The following is an 18,356-nucleotide window of genomic DNA, read 5'->3' as shown; positions in this document are numbered from 1 at the left end:
CTCATTGTTCAGTTCCCACCTATGAGTGAGAACATGCGGTGTTTGGTTTTCTGTTCTTGTGATAGTTTGCTAAGAATGATGGATTCCAGCTGCATCCATGTCCCTACAAAGGACACAAACTCATCCTTTTTTATGGCTGCATAGTATTCCATGGTGTATATGTGCCACATTTTCTTAATCCAATCTGTCACTGATGGACATTTGGGTTGATTCCAAGTCTTTGCTATTGTGAATAGTGCTGCAAAAACATACGTGTGCATGTGTCTTTATAGCAGCATAATTTATAATCCTTTGGGTATATCCCCAGTAATGGGATGGCTGGGTCATATGGTACATCTAGTTCTAGATCCTTGAGGAATCGCCATACTGTTTTCCATAATGGTTGAACTAGTTTACAATCCCACCAACAGTGTAAAAGTGTTCCTATTTCTCCACATCCTCTCCAGCATCTGTTGTTTCCTGACTTTTTAATGATCGCCATTCTAACTGGTGTGAGATGGTATCTCATTGTGGTTTTGATTTGCATTTCTCTGATGGCCAGTGATGATGAGCACTTTTTCATGTGTTTGTTGGCTGTATGAATGTCTTCTTTTGAGAAATGTCTATTCATATCCTTTGCCCACTTTTTGATGGGGTTGTTTGTTTTTTTCTTGTAAATTTGTTTGAGTTCTTTGTAGGTTCTGGATATTAGCCCTTTGTCAGATGAGTAGATTGCAAAAATTTTCTCCCATTCTGTAGGTTGCCTGTTCACTCTGATGGTAGTTTCTTTTGCTGTGCAGAAGCTCTTTAGTTTAATTAGATCCCATTTGTCAATTTTAGCTTTTGCTGCCGTTGCTTTTGGTGTTTTAGACATGAAGTCTTTGCCCATGCCTATGTCCTGAATGGTACTACCTAGGTTTTCCTCTAGGATTTTTATGGTATTAGGTCTAACATTTAAGTCTCTAATCCATCTTGAATTAATTTTCGTATAAGGAGTAAGGAAAGGATCCAGTTTCAGCTTTCTACTTATGGCTAGCCAATTTTCCCAGCACCATTTATTAAATAGGGAATCCTTTCCCCATTTCTTGTTTCTCTCAGGTTTGTCAAAGATCAGATGGCTGTAGATGTGTGGTATTATTTCTGAGGACTCTGTTCTGTTCCATTGGTCTATATCTCTGTTTTGGTACCAGTACCATGCTGTTTTGGTTACTGTAGCCTTGTAGTATAGTTTGAAGTCAGGTAGCGTGATGCCTCCAGCTTTGTTCTTTTGACTTAGGATTGTCTTGGAGATGCGGGCTCTTTTTTGGTTCCATATGAACTTTAAAGCAGTTTTTTCCAATTCTGTGAAGAAACTCATTGGTAGCTTGATGGGGATGGCATTGAATCTATAAATTACCTTGGGCAGTATGGCCAAAATGGATGATTTTTAAGAGTATCTCATTTACTTTATGATTTTCCTGTATTACATACCTTTTCTCCTGTATTTTTGAGGCATTGATTTGAATGTAGTAATCTCTGCATGCATCGTTCATTCTTCAATAGTTCATCCTTAAAAAATTAGCAATACTTAAGAGAAAAATTTGGTTTATAAAGTTAATATTGAAAATAAATTTCAAAATTTAGGTTTATTAAGTAAACTTTGGCATACAGAATGTTTAAGTTGCAATGAATTAGGGATAGTTTTGTTTTCATTGGTGTTTGGGAAATTTTAGTATTAAAGTTCATAAGGAGTTTGAGGTTGTCTGGTAAAAGGATACTGTGCCTCACCTCTGCTGTGTGGATTATTTCAATAAAATGAATACAGTTAGAAGGTTGATAATTAATATGTAAAAGTGTTATGCATATCATTTTTACTAATGTCATAAAAATATTAACTAATAGGCAAAAAAAAGTTGAAATCTTCAATAAAATTTTACCTTGCAGCCAAGTAATATAAGGAGAATTTAAAACATTATTACACCAACCACTGAGACATATTAACTGTTTCAAGTTACCTAATAATTGTGAGATAGAATTATTAGGATTTCTGTTTCCCCGAAAGATGGATAGAATTCAGAGAAATGATAAAAATTTAGATGTGCTTTTAGCCAGACCATAGAGCTTTTCTCTCAAAGAACCTCAGAAAGTTCTGTCAACACAACAGCTATATGCTATAATATTTACCTTTATAATTATTATTGTAAATATCTACTAAAATATATATACATTAATGGAAATCAGGTGAAGGAGAGGGGAAGTGAATATTCTACATTTATATATAAGTAAAACTTAAGGTTTTTTAGAAAAATCTCCGTTATGTCTAAGAATATCGAGACGGCAGACAGACAATATAAAGGTACATTCTTTATAGTTTTGCAAAATTAGGCTGCAAAGAAAGTGTTTTTCTGCTCAGAAAGTAAAATTCCTGCAGGCACAGAGTTATGGGTAGTCTATATACCCAAGGCACCTAGGGCTCTAGTAATAAGCCAGAACCTTCTTTCTCAGGCTATCTGCTGGTGCACTGGCACTCATTGATCCACACCTCTGGTTTCATACCACATTCACCTGGGATGTAAAGTTTGCTTGGTAGGAAACTGTGCTAGAATGGACGTATTCCATTTGGATATTTTATTTATTTTGTCAATAAATTTTGTACTTCTCTTTCCGTTCCTTTCCATCACTCAAAAGAATCTGGTCGGCTGGGCGCGGTGGCTCATGCCTGTAATCCCAGCACTTTGGGAGGCCGAGGCGAGTGGATCACCTGAGGTCTGGAGTTCAAGACCATCCTAACGTGGTGAAACCCTGACTCTACTCAAAATACAAAAAAAAATTAGCCAGGCATAGTGGTGGGTGCCTGTAATCCCAGCTACTCGGGAGGCTGAGGCAGGATACTCACTTGAACCCAGGAAGGGTTGCCGTGAGCCGAGATGGAGCCATTGCACTCCAGCCTAGGCAACAGAGCAAGACTCATCTCAGAGGGGGAAAAAAAAAAAATCTGATCACTGATAAAATAAGTGAAATAAAAAGAATAAAATAAGAAATATGAACATATCATCTGATATAAAAATCATCAAATATATTAAAGAGCACCTTCAAGTAAATTCAACAACTTGATCAGTTTGTACCGAGTTTTTGGTTCATATTTCACTACATGAATGCTCTTTGACATTTCTAGATTTAAGAACTTTGAATAATCTGATAGTATTCAGAGATTCCTGGTTTTTTGTTTTTTGTTTTTTTTCTTTTTTTTTTAAACAGTGGAGTTGGTGAAATAAATTATTTTGCCTTTTGGTCAAGTCTAGCATTAAGATAATATAATGGTATGTGATTTTATGAGTCCTGATGATGTTTACCGATAAAAATCAATATCCTTTTATTGCTAATAAGACATTTGGTTATTTTCCAGATCCTCCTAAGGACAATGGTGGTTCAGAAATCCTCAAGTACTTGCTAGAGATTACTGATGGAAATTCTGAAGGTGAACTTTTTGGCAATTGTTTTATTCAAAGCCAGTAGCAAGCTCTATTTTCTGATATAGTAAACATCTTTATAGTAATAGCAAGCAACCATTAATTCTAAAGATAGAACTATTATTACAGTAAACAAACTTTAATCACATATTGGCCGTTTTTCTATTTCAAACACAGCACCAGAGATCAGAGTCTGCTTGAAACTTACATTTGTGTTATTTAAAATTTTTTCTGTATCTTTTTCATTGGTGTTTTGTTTGGTTGATCTTTTGCTTTTGTTTCTTTGGTTTGGTTTGTTTTTGTTTTGTTTTTTGAGACATGGTCTCACTCTGTCACCCAGGCTGGAGGGCAGTGGCACAAACATGGCCCACTGCAGTCTCAAACTCCTGGGCTTAAGTGATTCTTCCGCCTCAGAAGATGAGGAAGAATACATTTTTCATAGTGATGGGGTCTCACTATGTTATCTAGGCTGGTCTCAAACTCCTGGCCTTAAGCAATCCTCCCACCTCTGCCTCCCAAAGTGCTGGGATTATAGGCATGAATCACCACACTCAGCTTCTATGTCTTTTTTTCAACTAGAATTCCTAATTAATTGGATAAATTTAGTGTTTTCATCTCCTAACTTGCCATATGTTTTCTGGAAATTCTTATAAGCAGCCGGGAGCGGTGGCTCACATTCTAATCCCAGCATCTTAGGAGGCCGAGGTGGATGGATCATGACGTCAAGAGATCGAGACTATCCTGGCCAATGTGGTGAAACCCCTGTCTCTACTAAAAATACAAAAATTAGCTGGGTGTGGTGGCGTGCGCCTGTAGTCCCAGCTACTTGGGAGGCTGAGGCAGGAGAATTGCTTGAACCCCGGAGGCGGAAGTTGCAGTTAGCCGAGATTGCACCACTGCACTCCAGCCTGGTGACAGAGTGAGACTCCATCTTAAAAAAAAAAAAAAAAAATCTTATAAGCAAAGGAAGTATCAGAGGCAATCAGCAGGAATAGTGAGGTGGAGATAGTGAAGGAGTGGGTTGAGTAATCTACAAATTCCCGTGCATGAAATATGTAGTGTTGTGGGCTAGTGACAAGAGTCTCACTTTTATAACAAGTTTAGAAAATTTCTTTCCTACCTCATTGTCATTTTACTTCAGATTATTTATTTATTACTATTTATACTGGGTGGATTAACATGGGACAAATGTTAGAAATAAAATTCCTTAGTGCCTTTTTAAAAATTCTGAGGTTTTCTTTCGTTCATTAGACTTTAATAGAGAAAAGTATAGTCTTTAAAACTTTTTAAATGACATATCATCTCACCACTGTAATAATTCCTCTAACCATTAGTTTTTTTTAAAAAAATGGCACTGCTTATGCCTAAAACAGACAGGATTGATATAACTTTTACAGCAGTGCTGATGTGTGGCTAGCTTTTTATTCTGTACCATGAGAACCACCTGGAATTTTTTTTGTTTTTAAATCTATTGGGTCCTATTTTAAGCTGAAAACATGAGAATTCTTTTGAGATGAGCACAGCTGTTCTAAACATAAAATCATATTTTGTGCTAAAAACCTGGTTTAGAACTGCCTGGCGTGGTGGCTCATACCTGTAATCCCAGCACTTTGGGAGGCTGAGGTGGGTGGATCACGAGGTCAGGAGTTCGAGACCAACCTGGCCGACATGGGGAAACCCTGTCTCTACTAGAAAAAATGCAAAAATTAGCTGGGTGTGGTGGCATGCGCCTGTAATTCCAGTTCCTCGAGAGGCAGAGGCAGGAGAATCGTTGGAATCCAGAAGGCAGAGGTTGCAGTGAGCTGAGATCACACCACTGCACTTAAGCCTGGGCAACAGAGCAAGACCCTGTCTTGGAAGAAGAAAAAAAGAAGAAGAAGAAAAACCTGGTTTAGCTTTTCTTCATTAGAAAAACCCACCTAGGATAGAAGTCATGTGTATGCCAATGGCTCCTTATGAATATTTAAGTATGTTTTGAATTCTCATGGCTCCCTTTAGCTACTGATGACAAATCAAATCAAAAGTAGGGGCCATTCTAGACTTACAGTTAACAACTTTGCCACTGCATGACTGAGTGAGTGAGTGAATCTTTTCAGTAATCTTTGCTCCCAGTCACCTTTTCAGTACAGGTTTTTTCGACCTGTAATATCAGGATAGTTGCCTTTACTATTCCCTTTTTTCATCTGGCCTTAGTGCATGTGACTCTATCATGAATCTAAACTAATAAACTGCTGGGGGAATTTGTGGAAGTTACTCTACTTAAAATACCAGGGAATAGTGTAAAAGCATTTCTCCTAAAACAACTTCATGTAGTAAAAGGCTTTTGTAAAGTGGTCAGCTGGAAACACAGCATGAAAGGGAATAAAGCAGAGGAGTGAAGAGCCTCCTGGTGGCCCAGATTTGTGAGTCAGGCAGGCGGCCGAGGCAGCCCTGGGTGGTCTTGCTTCCAACGGCATCAGCCTCAGGGGGCACCCAGACTCCTGGTGACTGTTTCTCTCTTCAGTTCTGCAGAGTGGTCAGATCACTTGGGTCATGCCACGTTTGGTCTTTGTCACCCTGCTAGGCATTTTTGCCTTTTTTTTTTTTTTTTTTTTTTGAGACGCAGTCTTGCTCTGTCGCTCAGGTTGGAGTGCAGTGGCGCGATCTTGGCTCACTGCAAGCTCCGCCTCCTGAGTTCAAGTGATTTTCTTGCCTCAGCCTCCCGAGTAGCTGGGATTACAGGTGCCCGCCACCACACCTGGCTGATTTTTGTATTTTTAGTAAGACGGGGTTTTGCCAGGTTAGCCAGGCTGGTCTCGAACTCCTGACCTCAGGTGATCCACCTGCCTTGGCCTCCCAAAGTGCTGGGATTACAGGCGTGAGCCACCGCCTGTAATTTTTGTCTTTTAAGTGGGGCTCCATGAAGGCAGTCAGAAGACCCAGTTTTTAAAAGAGGATTTCAGTATGTTTGACCTCCAGGCAGATAAGAACAGGGAGAAATTCTTGCATGCTGCCCCAGACTTGCCAGAAGCCTCGTGGCCAAGAAGTAGCCCCGTGCCTGGCTGCCCCTGAGGCCTCCTCACACCAGGAGCATTTCATAGCTTGCCCACCCCTGTTCTGTGTCTCCTACCACTCCTTCCATGCCAACTGCACGTTTCATTATGGTTTCCCACATCCAAACCTCATAGCCAATGTAATCGTGGTGATAATAGGTAGTCTAGCCAGCAACACTAAGTGTTAAAAATGACTCCATGTTATTTTGGTATTTAACTTTGTAAAATAAAAAGGAAGAGCTTTCTGGCTATTTAAAAAGAAAAAGAAGATATTGGTTTTCCTGAAAACAGAGCTTTTTCTTGTCAGCAATGGCTGATATACTACATTTTTTACAAGAGGCATAAAGTCATGCATAAGTCTTGTTTTACAGCGAATCAGTGGGAAGTGGCCTACAGCGGGTCGGCTACCGAATACACCTTCACCCACTTGAAACCAGGCACTTTGTACAAACTCCGAGCATGCTGCATCAGTACTGGTGGACACAGCCAGGTTGGTTTTGTTTCCATATAAAAGTAAACCTCTTTGATCAAATTCAGACCAGCTGTCTGTAACATCAGAATCAAATTGCAGTTTAAACAATGTATCTTGGTAATGCAACCTGATAGTATCAAGTCAGGAAATGAAAAATAGAGCTTTTTGAATTGCTCTTTAAAAGTATAAGATAGGCCTAAATGATTCCCTACTGAATTGTGGTATTTTCAGGTACATTTGTCACTCACTTGTTTCTCAGAAGTCTTTGACGTAATCACCTGTGATGGTTGAAAATTATCTGGAATTTGTATCGACTAAATAAAGGAGACCTCGGTTATTGCAATGATTAAAAAACTATAGAATATCTAGTGAAAAGATAAGACCTGTGCTGTTATCACGTCTATCAATTTTAAGAATTTGAGACGTACCTTCCTCAAGGTACTTTACTGCCATCTGCTGGAAAGTTGTTGTAAAAACAATGTAAATCCATGATGACTGAGCTGAATGGCACCTCCTTAAGTTTTGTGGTACCCAACGTACACATCTGTAGGCAAGATCCATTCTTTTGTTTCTACTATTTATATGACCTTAGACTAACCAGTTAACATGCAAGGAGTCTTAGTTTCAACCACATTGTACTCTCATAGGCTCAAAACAACCTAATAAATATACATGGAGTACTCTAGAAATGAAATAATTGTTATCTAAATGGTTTTAACTTAACACTCAGAAAACTGAGTGAGAAATGAGATGCCAAAAGATACTTTCACTGTAGAGATATTTAACATTATGATTTGAAACCACTAATAATTTAGAATGAAAGAGAAGGAGAGATGGTGGCTTACAGCCCTGTGCTGGGTTGACTTTTCAAGAGAATACCTGCTGTTTGAATGCCTAATTTTTCTAGTCAACCCACTTGCAACATCAGTTTTTGTGTTTACTTTCTTTTGCCCCCAAGGATGGTACTAGGACATCTAGACTGCCCATGTAGACACTCCCTGTGAGGAGAAGGTCCAGCTGGACCATCTTTATACAGTGCCGAAGCTTTCTGGAGTGCCTCCCAGGGTGGAGTAAATCCAAATCAAAGCTGAGATTATCAGTGGTACTTCCTATGTGTGAGGCACTACACAAGGTGGCACTGAGTCTGAACTGCTCAAATGCATAGAGGTCATTTCCTCTGTGCCACTTCTCAGGGAGAAAATTGAATGTGGCTGAGCTGTATAGCTCTACCTGATTTTCTCCTGTCTCAGGAATCAGGTCAGCTTCCATATCACTAGCCTTACACAACCAGATCCTGCAAAATAAAGGCCTACTTATTTTAGCGTTAACAGTGCCTGCTGGTTAATGTCAGAATCAATTGATTAATATTGTGTTTATTTGCTTTTCTGCTCTGTATGTGAATGGTTGGCCATTTATGGTACCATTTTAAAATTTCATCCAGATGTCGTTTTGTGTTCTCTTCTGTCCTCATGAAGGGTCTTTCTAATTTTGAATTAAAGGAAAAGAATTGCTTAGGATATACAGTACTCATGTCTGCTAATCTAACTTCAAAAATAATCATTTTTGTTTTTCCCAGTGCCATATGAAGTCTATAACCACCCTTAAAACACACACACATACATTTATATGAAGATCTTAATTACATTAAAAGCTTACCATAATGTGCACACATTTAGTGTGTAACCCCTTTTCGGTAACATTTGCAGTTATGGGGTGGAATTTGCCTAATATGTAGAGGTCTGATAAATTCACAGTAACTAAGAGATGGTTCTCTCTGGTGTTTCTCCTGCAGTGTTCTGAAAGTCTCCCTGTTCGCACACTAAGCATTGCACCAGGTCAGTGTCGACCACCGAGGGTTTTGGGTAGACCAAAGCACAAAGAAGTCCACTTAGAGTGGGGTGAGTGAACAAACCTTCCCGTTGACATTGGTAGTTTGGACAATTGGAGATGAAGACTTACGCTTTGTAGTTAAGTTTCAAAGCTTTCTTCTAAAGACCATGTATGTTTTTGTCTGTTGAAGATGTCCATATTCCTCTTGAAGTATGTTGACCCAGGTTTTTTATGTGTGTCATTCCCCCCATCCACACCCCCAACACTGTCCCTCATCCTCCTCTTCCTGATGGTGCCACACACCTGGTTTATCCCCCACACTTCAGGGGACACTTTTCTAGGGAGTATTTCAAGAACTGCCAGTCTTTTTCAGAAAGTTTTCAACTTTATTAATGGGAAAAAAATTTTGTACTCAATTTAGAAATTAAACCAAAGAATGGTTTATAAGATCACATGGAATTCTTCCTCGTCTTTGTGTGTAACCACCTCTGCTGCATTGTCCTGTGTGGGTCCTGATGTTTTTACAGTGTTGACTTAAACTGTATTAGCGTTTTTGTTGTGCCAAGCTGTTTACAACATGTGTAATTATAAATACAAATGTACAGAACTCTCTAGCAGACTATTTTTTCCCACCACTTATGTCTAAAGTATAATAAATTGTGCCAACCTGGGGTCCTGTATTTTGATTTAATATGACCTTTGGTTTCAAATTAAAGAGATTTTTCTTGCTTCTTTTTCTTCCATTTACCTAGCATTAAAATATGAAGAAATATATCTAATGTTCCTATGATTTGGGGATTATTTTATCAATGTAATTAAATAAACTTCAATGGACTTGCTTTGGAGAGTATGGATAACATCATTCAGAAACTTTTATTTTTAAAACTCTTTTTGGTGGGCAGGGATTCTTTTGTAAGGGAGATACTGAGGACAGGCCACCTATGTGATATTTTGCACAACTTGTGTGAAATCTGGTGCAGTTTGGTCAACTGGAAGTACAAAGTGTTCTAAGATGAAAATAATTCTTCATTCCCAGATGTTCCTGCATCTGAAAGTGGCTGTGAGGTCTCAGAGTACAGCGTGGAGATGACGGAGCCCAAAGACGTAGCCTCGGAGGTGTACCACGGTCCAGAGCTGGAGTGCACTGTCGGCAACCTGCTTCCTGGAACCGTGTATCGCTTCCGGGTGCGGGCTCTGAATGATGGAGGGGTGAGTATAAGCCCATACACTGTAACCAGAATCAGAATGCATAGTCAGAACCCAAAGTGCTAGCACTTCTGTCTCTAGCCTCCTGAAATTTTTGGCAGTCTTAATGCAACCTTGACAACGATTAATGCAGTGTCTGTAAATCTTAATTCTGAGTTGATATTGTTGTGATTTCATATAGACCCAGCATTAGACGTTTTTTGTTTCTTTTGTCCTCATATCATTCTATGAAGACAGCACTCAAGGTAAATAAAGATATCACCCTGTAGATACTTTTGACAATTTTCAGAAAATTTCCTTTTCTTCTATTGACTTTATCAGTTAAGGGAAATTAGGAATATATAATAGTTCTAATAAAAGTTTTATACTCTCTTGTCTAAATGAACCAGCAACATCTTAGGTCAGTTTTTACAACTAGAGAGGGGTAGTGGCTGGGGACACCAGCTTGTTTTTGTTTTGTTTCAAGTGAAAACTGTAGGACTCTCTGGCCTTCCTTCTATTGCTCCATTTGGAGTTGTCAAGTTGAGCTATCAGAGATTGAGAATACATATGTCTGTGTTATATCCATAAAGGTGGTTGTCCTTTTTTTCTTTAAAATTGCCAAATGATGTAGATTTGGGGGGAGATGAATAATGAGCAGTGGGAGTCCCATTAACTGTGAGGCTTTTGAGTGGGCTTAGAGATTGATGAAGCATAAAAGCGGGCAGAAGGGCGTGGGTAAAGCCAGCTAATGCTAAATGTCCCATCCAAAGTGCCAGTGGTTTGTATAGATGGGCTCCCTGCAAATAAATATAGTTAGCTAATTGATGATTTTTTAAAAAAATAAGAAAGCCCAACTTGCAGTGACTTTTTGTTTTAAGTGAAAGCAAGTTTATTAAGAAAGTAAAGGAATAAAAGAAGGGCTATTCCTTAGGCAGAGCACCCGAAAGTGGATTTCTTCTAATTCTCCAATAGAAAAGAATTTCAGACACAACAATGATATTCAAGTGAAAACAAAAAAGTCTAAACATTAACGCCTATGCACCTGAACTTATAATCATGTAAGCGAAAAGAAGATGGATGGTGGTGAACACACTGTTGTGTCTACCCCATTCTCTCATCAACTTTTCAGTTACTGTCTGCCACAACAAAGATAAATGTGCAACTGGGCTGGTGTGAGTTGTACTTTTCTCAGCCCTTTCACTGATTTATCCTATAAAGAAACTATCTTCAGCTTGGGTTTATTCACGTTGTATTAGAAATTCACCATATATATTGCTGTAGTCATCTTCCGAGGTCCATTTCAGAGAGCTTCCCCAACTCCCGAGCATCTTTGCATGTTATGTTGAGAGGTGTTTTTTTTTTTCTTCCCCATCTTTTTTTCCCATTTTGACAAAGACAGTCATATATTTTGTTATCCTGGAAAGTTTTTACTCTGCCCCAAACCTTTGAAGTATCAAATATGCCACCATTAAAATGGGTGGTTCAGGTGGCTGTGACTCTCTCAAAGTGTGCTAAGTCTCTAGCAATTCCCGGCTCTGAGCAGTGTGGTCACTGATGGTAACATCAGAATTGCCGTGGATACCCTTGAATAGGTGAGGTGATGGGAACACACTGAGAAAACATTACAGAAGCCTTCATTTTCAAAATGGAAAGTACCAGTAACTAGAAGAAATACCTAGAATTCGATCACCAACAATTCCAAGTATACTTTTATGCATTAAAAATTAAACTGCAGTGAGCATCTGACTTAGTTTTCTTGGATGTCCTCTGAGAAATATGAAAGCAGATTGTCCTGTTTTGTCAAAAATCAGCATATTTTTATTTCAGATGTCCCAAGAAAGGGAAAATATTTTGTCAACCAACTAATTATTTTCCATTTAAAAAAATGACAGACGTCTACTACTCAGGGAATGTACGTAGGAGAAAAACTTATACACATTGAATTGAAAGTTAAAATCATTGGGTAATATTTGTAAATTTGTTGTGTTGATGATGATGTTAGCCTAACCTTTATTTGGTTATAAGCTTTTATATGCACGCACATGCACAAACACATACACACATATATACATATGTGTGTGTGTGTGTGTGTGTTTTCTTTCAGTACGGTCCCTATTCTGATGTCTCAGAAATTACCACTGCTGCGGGGCCCCCTGGACAGTGCAAAGCACCTTGTATTTCTTGTATGCCTGATGGATGTGTCTTAGTGAGTTGGGAGGTAAGTCAGGTACATTCTGCATCAACTTCTGTTTCTTCTACTTTATCTACCCCCAAATACAAATACAAATTATAAGGAAGCTGCAAATTCAAAATGCACATATAGATGATTTTTTTTTTTTTTGCTCTGTATACTATAGTAATCACCCTTAGCACTTGCCACTTGCTTATGTTATTTAGAGTTGTGGAAATTTTACCATAGTCAAAATTGAGAGGAAATGATTTCTCATGCCTTTCTTTTAAAACAATTTTTATTTTATTTTATTTATTTATTTTTATTTTTCTATGACGGAGTGTCACTCTTGTCACCCAGGCTGGAGTGCAGTGGTGCAATCTCGGCTCACTGCAACCTCCGCCTCCCGGGTTCAAGTGATTTTCCTGCCTCAGACTCCTGAGCAGCTGGGATTACAAGTGCCCGCCACCACGCCTGGCTAGTTTTTGTATTTTTAGTAGAGACAAGGTTTCACCGTGTTGGTCAGGCTGGTCTCAAACTCCTTACCTTAGGCAATCCACCCACCTCAGCCTCCCAAAGTGCTGGGATTATAGGCGTGAGCCACCGCATCCGGCCCTATTTTAAATTTAAATTTCTAAACCTTAAAAAAAATTTTATGGGTACGTAGTAGGTGTATATATTTGTGATCATGCCTTTCCTTTATATGTGTTTGAAATACTCTGAGGCATGTTGCTCTCTTTCCCATTTTAGTTACTTGAATACAAGCACAGTAGGATTCTCTTCTCAGTGGCAGCATTAACTACTTCAATTTCTGCCTTTCCAGAGTCCTGATAGTTCTGGTGCTGACATCTCAGAGTACAGGTTGGAATGGGGAGAAGATGAAGAATCCTTAGAATTCATTTATCATGGGACAGACACCCGTTTTGAAATAAGAGACCTGTTGCCTGCTGCACAATATTGCTGTAGACTACAGGTAGGTTGACATTATTCTGATGTTACTCACAAGGACTGGTTTTCCCATGAAAGACACTTTGGGAAACCCACTCAAAGGCTTGTGGTGGAGGCTGTCAGGAGGGATGTTATGGAAAAAAAGAGTCCGTTTAAATAAAAATACATTTGGTTGTTTTGGTATTTTGCAGTTAATTTCCACTTCTCTAGGAAATTCTGAAACTTAAGAACAAAATAAGTTTCTTCTCCATTCTGCTTCTCACCACCCTTGTATCTTGTCTGTTCATCAGTTTGCTGAATAAATGACCCAAGTCCACGGGAAAGATGACACAGCTCCTTAGGGAAGGAGCCTTCTGTCTCATTCCCCTGAGATGCACATTTCAGTGGGAAAGACTCTTAGAGCTGGCAAAAGACAGAAAATTATTTTACGAGCTGTTAAATGGAGCCAAAAATAATCTGGACTAGTCTGCATTAGATTACAGGACCCCACCTCCCAGTGACACTTATCAAGGCTGGTTATCTATAAGCTTCCACTTGGGAGTCCAGATAAAATAACATCAAGAAAAATTGGTTCATAGCCTAAACCCCCAGAGTGGCAACAACCATGGGTTTACTTTTATTTTACTCACTTGGCTATATTATTATTCTTTCTATGTAAAGCCCTAGTCTCTTGAGAAAATAGAGTTATTTGTCCTCCTCTTTCCATCTGTTCAGTAACATTTCTTGAGCATTATAGTACTTTGTACCAGGATCAAAGGAAGATCAGGAAGAGAGATACAAAGATTAATGAGATGTGGTTATTGACCTTGAAGAGCTCTGTCTTCATACACATTTAGATTTGAATAGATAAAGAAGCAGAGATGCCAAAGTCAACTTCCCACCTGATTTAAGTCATGGATCAAATTCCTTATTACAAGTACACCCAGTGTCTCTGGTCTCTTTGGAGAAAATATTTGCTTCATAACTTAATTTTTCAGAGCAACTGAAGCATTTCTGTTAAATTCTGAAGTCTACTTTATTTGAAACATTTCTGATTAAACTCTTTTGTTATACACCTTTCTTGCTTCTCGAATGAAGCACCTGGGACATAATTAACCTTTTGACAATGAGTCAGTGTCACAGCAAATTGTCTGATCTTTATAATAGTGATGCTGAGTCATTGGGGAAAGGTTAAATTATGTGCCACACTCCTGTTTTTCTATCAAGGCAGGATATAAATAAAGAGCTGTCTGCCACCCCAGTAAAGAACTTCACTCCATTATGGTTTTTGAGTTTTGGTGTTTCTTTAAAATGTTATTATAGTTCCTTTTTTTTCTCTTTCACAGTATATGTTGTCTTAGCATTGACTTCTCAAAGCTACATTATAAAAGATACATTAATAAGAATAGAACCTGCATAATAATCTTGCCTCCTTGTATTAACAGGAGTAGAAATATATTTTCAAATGTCTGTACTTATTTATAATAAAATGACTCAGATCTTATGAAAGGAGTACTACTTTTAAAATTACCATTGCCATGCTAAAGGACTATTGCCAGGAAAAGGATCTGTTCAACCTGTATCGATTTATTGTTATTTGTGGACCAAATATGAACTATTTTCATTCAACATGATTACAAAGTCAAGTTAAACGCCAATATTTTTTGAATATTTGGCACCTTAAAAACGTAAATATCGGCCGGGCATGGTGGCTCACACTTGTAATCCCAGCACTGTAGGAGGCTGAGGCCAACTGATTGCTTGAGCCAGGAGTTCGAGACCAGCCTGGACAACATGGCAAAACTCCTCCTCTACAAAAACAAATACAAAAATTAGCCAGGCACCTGTAGTCCCAGCTGCTCAGGAGCCTGAGGCAGGAGGATCACTTGAGCCAGGTCAAGGCTGTAGTGACCTGTGACCGCACCACTGTACGCCAGCCTGGCGACAGAGTGAGAGCCTGTCTCAAAAAAATAAAATAATATAAAAAGGTATTATAATACCTATACTGTGTTTTGTAGAAATTTGGTGGAACGTTTCTTGTTTTGCTTAGGAATTTTGGAATTTTTATATTCTCAGGACTGTTTTAATTAAGTGCTGGCGTAATTCCATTCATAGAGCATGTTGTATATTATAGGCATACTATTATTTATAAAAAGTTGATTTTGAATTAAATTTCATTTTAAAACTGTTAATAAAAAGTGGTATAAATCAAATGTTTTCTATAGACCCAGGCTAGTTAAAAGAAGGTAGGATCCTGGAGTAGAAAAAGAACATTAGAAGAATTGGTAAGATTCTGATTAGGTCTGTATGTTAAGAGTATAGTGCCAGTGATAATTTTTTTCTTTTTTTTTTTTTTGAGACAGAGTCTTGCTCTGTCGCCCAGGCTAGAGTGTAGTGGCGCTATCTTGGCTCACTGCAACCTCCACCTCGCGGGTTCAAGCGATTCTCCTGCCTCAGCGTCCTCAGTAACCAGGATTACAGACGCCTGCCACCACACCTGGCTAATTTTTTGTGTATTTAGTAGAGATAGGGTTTCACCAGGTTGGTCAGGCTGGTCTCGCACTCCTGACTTCAGCTGATCCACCTGCCTTGGCCTCACAAAGTGCTGGGATTATAGGCGTGAGCCACCATGTCCGGCCACCAGTGATAATTTCCTGGTTTTGATCATTAATCTGTAGTTCTGTAACATGTTGGTCTTCGGAAAAGCAGAGTGAGAGATAGACAGAAATTTCTCTGTACTATTTTTGCAACTTTTCTGTAAGTATTAAAATAGTACCCAATAAAAAGGTGTTTGAAAAAATAGAGAAAATACTATTTTGTTCATAATTTTCCCAGTGGGAAGGAAGGAAGTGTAGCTCCTACTGCTGGCCTGATACTCTGCCAAGATTTTACATATTAACCTATTTAATCTTTACAGTAATTCTATGAAGTAGACATTACTGTCCCCATTTTACAGCTGAGGAAACAAGCTCAGAGAAATTAACTTACCTAAGATCACACAGTTGTTAAATGATGGAATCAAGGTTTGAACTAAGCTCCAACTCTTAAAAGCCATGTTCTTGTCCTTCTGTGATATGGTGATACCAAACCCTAGTTGATACAGACATTGGGCTCCATGATATCCTATTTTTCTGCCTCTGTGATACATTTATATCAGTACCAAAATCTCAAAATATATACTCATAAAATAATTTGTGATGTTAAAATTTTTCCAAAAGGAGTTAAGGTGTTGAGGTATTGTAATGAAACAGAAATGGATATGACAAAATATTACAGTAGAGTTTCAACTGTGATTTAATAGCAAATAAATGCTTTAAGCCTGCTTCTTTGAAATTAACAAAGGAATTGTAAGTTTTGTTTTAGACCTTGATTTAAGAGCTCAAACTTAGCCGGGTGTGGTGGTGTGTGCCTGTGGTTCCAGCTACTCAGGAGGCTAAGGTGGGAGGATCGCTTGAGCCTAGCAAGCAGAGGTTGCAGTGAGCTGAGATTGCACTACTGCACTCCAGATAGAGACAGACCCTGTCTCAAAAAAAAAACAAAAACAAAAAAAACCCCTCAAAGTCCTTTAGTTTTTTAATTTGACCTCATAAGCTGTCCAGCACACTAAATGAAAACTAAGTTTTAGAGTACATTCACTTTTGTAAGGAAGCTACCAAATGTTTTTCTCTTTATAAGAAAGAAAATTTTTTTGATAACATTTATTGAACACATACTCTGTATCAAGTACAGTTGCCAGAAATAGTACAACAGTGAGCCAGACAGGCAACTTTGCCCTTATGTAACTTGCATTCTAATCAGAGGAGTACTATATACTATGTCGGTGATAAGTGTCATGATGTAAAGTACAACAAAGAAGGGAAATAGGAAATGTGAAAGACCACAGGGGAAGGATTGCAAGTTGAAATGTGTTCAGAGAGGGCTCGCTGAACAGGTGACACCTACAGACCTTCTCTCAAATGAAGGTGATTGAGCAAGCTGTGCAGATGTCTAGAGAAAAAGCTTTCTGGACAGGAGGAGCAGCCAAGTGCAAAGGCTGTGAGGAGGCAGCAAACTTGGTGTCCCTGTGGAGCAGCGGGGAAGACAGTGTAGCTGGAGCAGAGTCAGTAAAGGGGAGAGTAGCAGGCAATGAAGTCACAGTGCTAATGGGTTTTTGAAGGGGAATGGTAGTGAACAGCAGATCATATAGGGTTCTGTAGGGTTTCATAAGAACTTCAAAGTTTATTCTGAATAAGATGGAAGCCCACTGAAGGAATTTGAACCAAAAATCCCAATTCATATTTTCACTGAATCACTCTGATTGCTGTGAATATAGATTATTGGGCAAGGGCCGACAGAGATACCAGCTAGGAGGTCATTAGAATAACCAGATAGGAGAGAGTGTGGTTGGACTAGAGTAATACAGGATATGCTGATGGCCTGGAGAGGGGCATGAGAGGAAGAAAGGTGTCCAGGGATGACTGAGTTATGACTTGAGTGCTCTGAAGGATGAGGAAAACCTCAGGAGATGCAGTCAGGTTTTTGTAAGGAGGGATGGGATGGGGATGAGGAGCTGTGTGGACATTTGAGTTTGAGAGGCCTGTTGGACATGCAAGTGGAGATACTCAGTGGTTGAATACAGATACCCTAGACCAGTATTCAGAGCAGGAGTGTGGGCTGCACATCCAAATTTGGGAGTAGGTTATCAGTGTCGTTTACGCCTTGAGACAAGATGACATCTCCAAAAGTTTGAGTAGAGGTAGAAAAGAGGAGGTAGCCAAGTACCAAGTGCTGATACTCACCAGTGTTAAGAGATCAGGGTGATGGTAGCAAGCAGTAATGGTGATTGAGAGGCAGCAGCAGCAAGTAAGGTAGGAGGAGAAATAAGTGTGGCATCTTGGAGACCTAGGGATGAATAAGCATTTGAAAGATCTGGAAGTGATTAGGTATCAGCTCTTGCTCTTGGGTAAAGTCAGATGAGTGCTAAGGATTGACTTCAGGAATGAGTTTATTATTCATGTGGAAGATAGAAGATGCCTCTTCCTATTGCTATTCCGGGACAGCTCTAGACTTAAAAGTCAGATGAACTGGATTCCGGTCCCAGCTTTGCCTCTAAATCTGAGGCCTAAGTTATCTAATCTGACTCTGAGTTCCCATCTCTGTAAAAGGCAGATAAGAATATCTAGCATTTTAAGATCTACCATAGTGGGTTATTATGAAGATCATGTAAGATGATGTATAAACTGAAATAGGTCATGCAAATATAAAATATTATTTTTAAATTATTTTTCATAAGAAATGATGGTGGCCATATTTTGCTTTAATGGAAAAAG

General features: G+C 38.9%; 1 protein-coding gene across 3 annotated transcripts in view; it reads left to right on the top strand.

The window, feature by feature from the left end:
* FNDC3B (fibronectin type III domain containing 3B) overlaps positions 1–18,356 on the top strand; it is a 364,617-nt gene that overhangs the window by 298,137 nt on the left and 48,124 nt on the right. For all 3 annotated transcript variants that reach the window (XM_003894828.5, XM_031663575.1, XM_003894829.4), the window contains 6 exons: positions 3,365–3,436; positions 6,832–6,950; positions 8,725–8,830; positions 9,799–9,971; positions 12,055–12,168; positions 12,944–13,093. In XM_003894828.5, coding sequence (XP_003894877.1) covers positions 3,365–3,436; positions 6,832–6,950; positions 8,725–8,830; positions 9,799–9,971; positions 12,055–12,168; positions 12,944–13,093 — 734 coding nt within the window. The remainder of the gene's footprint in view (positions 1–3,364; positions 3,437–6,831; positions 6,951–8,724; positions 8,831–9,798; positions 9,972–12,054; positions 12,169–12,943; positions 13,094–18,356) is intronic.

The sequence above is a fragment of the Papio anubis genome, chromosome 2 (assembly GCF_008728515.1).
Source record: "Papio anubis isolate 15944 chromosome 2, Panubis1.0, whole genome shotgun sequence".
Lineage (NCBI taxonomy): Eukaryota > Metazoa > Chordata > Mammalia > Primates > Cercopithecidae > Papio > Papio anubis.
The sequence above is the reverse complement of the archived record's forward strand: the minus strand, read 5'-3'. Positions and strand labels throughout refer to the sequence as shown.